We start from the raw sequence: 5,528 nt of genomic DNA, 5'->3' as shown, positions 1-5,528 counted from the left end.
CTGAGAGTACTAGCAGTTACTGACAGCTAGTTCAACTAATAAAACAACAATCATTTATCTTAGACTGAAATATCAATCAGTACACATCCAACATCCAACAGATTTAGGTTTTTTCCGACAACCAGCACCTGTAAATCTCCATGTGGAAGTTATATATTCTATAAAAACGTATGCAATTGTATCAAAATAACTTCCAACACAAACATTCGCGGATATAAATTTGACAGGCCATATGTGTTAAATAATTGAAAGCAAACATAAAACAAAATAAAATAAAAAACAAACAAACAAGAAATAAAGATACCAAACATTCGGACATAAAAAAATTAAGAAAAGACAAAACCCATTTGAGCAAATATTTTCTCGAGGTTTTCCTTTACAGTTAAGACTGTACTTCAATATACTGGCATGCAAATAATGATATTGTCTTATTAAAATATGCTGGTATAACATATGGAAATTATTTTAAATAAAAGAATGTCTTTCCGTAATGCAAAGCTCTGGAGTCAGTTTCACAAAAAAACTTACGACTTGGATCGATTGTAAGTATACTGACTTGTTCATGACTTACGATCAATCTTAGTCGTAAGTTTTTTTGTGGAACCGACTCCTGATTCCTTGTCCTGCTTTTACTACACATTTTGTCCTCTTTGGTTCATTAGCTCTTCTTTTTAAAAAGTTTTGAATTTTTAAGTATTTTGGCCTCGAACATCAACGAAGAGCCATTTATTAACGAAATGTGCATCTATTGCAGAACAATTTGTACCGTTAATGATCTGTTTAACCCAGTCACATTCTGCATGTGCCTGTCACAAGTCAGGAGCCTGCAATTCAGTAGTTGTCTTTTGTTGCTGTATGTCTTTACCTTTTATTGTGTTGTACATAAATCAGGAAGTTCGTTTGATTTACTTTACATATGTCATTTTAGGGCTCATTATTTAAGGTCATACGATTGTTAATTTCTACGTCATTTTGTTTCTGGTTGATAGTTATCTCGTTTGCAATCATACGACATTTTCTTTATTTTATTTTATCCCAGAATTCGACATTAGCAACACAACATGTGCCGCCTTTAAAACAGGAACTATTTATCCTAGCAAAGAACATTAGTGGGATCTTGTTGATTAGTATTCAATTTCTGTGTGATGCTATAGTATTTTTTTCTTTCGACTACGGATTCATATGTAATAATTAGCTTCATGAAGATGAACAGCCGTCTGCAGGTAGTTTTCGTAATAAGTAGTAGCATTAACGGTACTAATTTTTCTGCTCCAGATGCGCATAGAAATGGAAACATATGATACATATTCCAGTGACAACGACAGGTGTTCTTAAATCATTTTCAATCAAGTATCCTCAAGAACAAGCTTCTGGATTAGAACGCATATACAAAACATTTGGGAAGATAAAAAATAAACGGTTAATCAAAATCCGTATAATGCAAAAGGAAGCTGTTGTTTAGTTTTGACTATTAGAAGTTTGTCATGAAATTTAAAGTACTTATACTAAGTTTCTACGCCAAAACAGTGGAAACTATCTCAGTTCCACAAGTAAAGGAGTCACCACTATAAACCCAGATATCCTTCAGAAATGTATTTTTTTTTTATTTTGAATAAAGAAACTCATTGTACGTTTGGCACATTTTATTTCGTTCACTGTTTTTCCTTTTTTAGTGGGCAGCCATTTATCTGAAACAAAAAACAACAAAACAAATTTTAAATTGCTTGTAAGGATAGGGTTGCTTTACTTCTTTGAAATGACATTTAAATTGCTAAATCACTACTGCTTCTGTTTGTCCTGTACCAAGTCAGGAATATGGCAGTTGTTATCAAATAGTTCGTTTCTATGTATGTTGGCGTTTGTTTTTGTTGCACTTCAGTGTTCCTGTTGTTCCTTTGTTTTCCCCTTATAGTTGATGTGTTTCCCTCGGTTTAAGTTTGTAACCCGGATTTGTTTTCCCTCAATCGATTTATGACTTTTGAACACCGGTATACTGCTGTTGCCTTTATTAAATTGTACGTACCTATTCTTTATTAAACAACTTAATTTTTGTTTTAAATGACATATTTTTCTTTAATTCTTTAGGTTTTCCTATGTGTATTGTGTCATTATAAATTGTCTTAAGTTATTTCGAAAGGATTTGATTGAAGCCAATATTAGCTATAGAAATTATGATTTAGCATTTTCAAAACACGACGATTACTTATTTCATTATTATTTTATTTCAAATGCACTTACAACATGTTTTTTGCATACGAAGTCAATTGTGTACTTGCAAGGTTTATCGTTCCATGGCCCTCCATGATTTGCGTACATCTCTAAACAATTTTCACCAGTTCCACCATTTGGTTCATTACTATACCATTTAAAAAATTTAACAGGTGCAAAGTCAGACACCCATATCCACTTGTCTGAATCACAGTCAGTTGCTCCTAACCAAGCATTGTTTATTTTTGCTTCTAAAACACATATTTTAATGGACATTAAACTGCAGTATCTACAATACAATGCAAATGTAACCTCCACCTTAAAGATATTCAACAAAGAGAAGTATTTCTTGTGTATTTGGTTTAAAACAGTTATCAGAAACAATTGACTCATATCGGGGAGAGAGAGAGAGAGAGAGAGAGAGAGAGAGAGAGAGAGAGAGAGAGAGAGAGAGATAAGTCATACTATTTACCTTTTAATTTCGACATTACCCAGTTGTTTTCAGTGTCATCCTTAATGTTGACGAGAGATGAACCTTCTGATCGGCAATACCGCTAAAAAAAGGACAATACAAACTCAAAATCATTAGCATATTTTTATATTTATTATATAGAAATGTTCAACAGCATAAACATACAATTATTATAACTAAAACATTAAACTTCTACACTATTTAATATATTCCTCTATTTTTTTTTGTATATGGATATGTTTTGGCTTGAACTATCCTTCAAAGTCAAATGACAAGAAATATAGAATAGCAGATCACCGTACGGTTTACCACAATGATCAAAGACCCTACCATAAAGTAAGTTATACGAAAGCGAGGGATACATTGCTGTAGAACAAATAAAGAGTGAGCACAAATGGCATTGTTAGAATTTAACCTTTTAAAATTATGACAGACAGCAACCAGACACAGTGTTCAGACTAAATAATAAATTAATAAAATATGTTTTCTTACCTCAGCTTCAAACCAACTTTTCTTGTGTTTGCTAACGAAGTAACAATGATCTCTAAAACGGTCCCAGTCTTTCCTACAACCGTCATTTCCCGAAACATGTTTTCCTGGAATATTCAAAAGAGAATAAATTTCTTTCAATATCTTGTATTTATCCATTGTTCCTCTATTGTAATCAGATCTTTTAGATGCTTTAATAGAAAGTTTCTTGAACCACATATTGATTATATTTGTATCTTGTCGTTTTCTTTTAACATTTAAAGTTTTGTTTATCATGAGAAGTCCCTTGGCAAAATATTTAATACTGAAACTCTTTTTCAAAACTTGATAACAAATCTCCCTTTTTCTTTTTTTAGGTTAATCGAAAATGAAGATAAGAGACAGTAATTGTAATTTGTAGATGTTAATCTATAAAATTAAAACCAATCATGTTATATTTGTTAAATCTATTTTTATTTATGTTTGAAAATTATGATTGTAATTATTGTGCACATTTTGGACGCTGCTGTTGTCAAATGAAGTAATTATTTGTTTGTGAGCAAAACAAACAGATATTAAGTACAAAAACGAGATAAGAAAAGGGGATGAGTTGAGCTATAAAAAAACCATAGTTAGTCAGTTCTATTTTTTTTAGTCAAGCACCAATACCCTCAGACAGTTTTTAGTTATGCATGTTTTTAAAGTTGTGGGATTTAAACTAATCCTTACCAAGGTTATTCAAAACCTTTCTAGATTCTGATCGATTGAGAACTGGTAAACACTTTCATATTGTTGAACATCGTACGTATTTTGACAACTTATGTCTTCATTCCAGTGTCAGTAGTTAATGTGCTGTCTCAATATAAAAACAGACTTCCCTTTCTATATATGTTCCTCATAGTTAAGTTGTTTGTCAGTTTGTTTTCGGCTTATTAGTTTTAATATCCCTTTGGTATCTTTCGCCTTTCTTTTTAAAAAATAATGATAACGATTTAAAATTATTTCTTTGCTATTTATAAACATTATCTAATGCACACGAAGTAGGTCTTTTCTGAAAAAATTATCTCTAGACAATGATATAGGAATCAAATGACTAAAACTAACCTTTAAGACCCTTTTCCAAGTCACTGATTGTTTTTTTAAAACCTTTTAACTGGTTTCTCAATTGATTCAAATTATTTTTTTCTTGTTTTTCAAGGCATACATTATGTCCACCAACCTCAACAAAGGTAGCAACCAGAACAACCACAAGAGCAATCATTCTGAAAAGTTATAGAAAAAAACGTATTCCAAACAATGTTTTATAAATGAAAAATGCCTTATAAGTAAAAATTTTGATCAATTGCTTCGTTATTGATTTATTGCCAGTCTCAGATTTGTTGAATAAAATTGATGTTTTCTGTATATACATTTGTGGACTGCATAAAAAAACTCTTTTATATTGTTATTATTTCAAAAGATTTTTTATTTGTGTAAATGTTAATAATATAAGTGATCAAATTCCATGTTTCAATGAAAAATCTTTTTGTAAAAAGTTTGACAATGAAAAACAATACGTCTAGTCAATAAATCTCCAACCATTTATTCAACAAAAACATTTGTAATATTTACTTTGGTAAACAATGTTACGATAGTTTAAAAGTACAAACAAATAAGATGGATCATATAATTCAACAAAGGTTTAACCTTTTTTTATAAAATCACTTGGGATGAATATTTTGCATTGCCTATTGTAAGATGTTAGATTTGTAACGAAAAAAAATCATTCATCTATTATTTGAAATCCATTAGCGGTTTTATATATCAAACATACGAGGTTAATAATTCAAAACAATAAAATAAACGATCATAAGCATAAGGTCAATTCAAACTGGATAACAGTCACATTATTGTATATACCATTCGCTGCGTGTTATAAAAAAATAATAATTAACAATAATCTATAAATTCATACATGTATTTTGATTTAATTAAAATCGCATCATAATCAACTTCATATCATATTTGTGTTCACATATTAACAGCAAATCGAAAATAAAATGTTAATTTCTACTTATACAATTTTTCTTACCTTAATCTTCAAAATATATTGAGTTTGGTGAATGAAAAGTAAATGTATCTATATATATATATATATATATATATATATATATATATTTGTATAGCGTGTGTCAGTTTCTGGCATCCTTCTGTAATATGATCATGCAAGTTTTGAAGTCGGTATAATATTACTTTTATTTTTGGAAGAATCCCATATTTCTTGTATTTTTTTTGTGTATTATAGTTATTACTTCTCTTTTTAGTAATAACTATTAAAAACGATGAAATGAAAAGCATACATCAAATAAATAAGACATAGTTTCATTAACAGTACTTAATT

At 29.8% G+C, this 5,528-nt stretch overlaps 1 protein-coding gene across 1 annotated transcript; it reads right to left on the bottom strand.

Annotated features, from left to right (window-relative positions):
• Positions 1-1,625: 1,625 nt before the first annotated feature.
• Positions 1,626-5,258, bottom strand: LOC127704378 (perlucin-like protein). Its single transcript, XM_052208412.1, has 6 exons — positions 5,220-5,258; positions 4,253-4,410; positions 3,173-3,276; positions 2,681-2,762; positions 2,239-2,459; positions 1,626-1,688 (listed from the first exon to the last, which is right to left on the bottom strand). Exons 2-6 carry the CDS (start codon positions 4,407-4,409, stop codon positions 1,653-1,655), a joined length of 600 nt encoding a protein of 199 aa, XP_052064372.1. The 5' UTR covers position 4,410; positions 5,220-5,258; the 3' UTR covers positions 1,626-1,652.
• Between the last annotated feature and the right edge of the window lie 270 nt (positions 5,259-5,528).

This window comes from Mytilus californianus, unplaced genomic scaffold (assembly GCF_021869535.1).
Source record: "Mytilus californianus isolate M0D057914Y unplaced genomic scaffold, xbMytCali1.0.p SCAF_6, whole genome shotgun sequence".
Classification (NCBI taxonomy): Eukaryota; Metazoa; Mollusca; class Bivalvia; order Mytilida; family Mytilidae; genus Mytilus; species Mytilus californianus.
The sequence above is the reverse complement of the archived record's forward strand: the minus strand, read 5'-3'. Positions and strand labels throughout refer to the sequence as shown.

Excerpts from the sequence above, each read along its gene's own strand:
- LOC127704378 (XM_052208412.1), bottom strand. The coding sequence starts at position 4,409 with ATGATTGCTCTTGTGGTTGTTCTGGTTGCTACCTTTGTTGAGGTTGGT. Across the intron at positions 3,277-4,252 it reads CTTGGAAAAGGGTCTTAAAG|GAAAACATGTTTCGGGAAAT; the intron begins GTTAGTTTTAGT and ends TGAATATTCCAG. Across the intron at positions 2,460-2,680 it reads GGTAATGTCGAAATTAAAAG|AAGCAAAAATAAACAATGCT; the intron begins GTAAATAGTATG and ends TATGTGTTTTAG.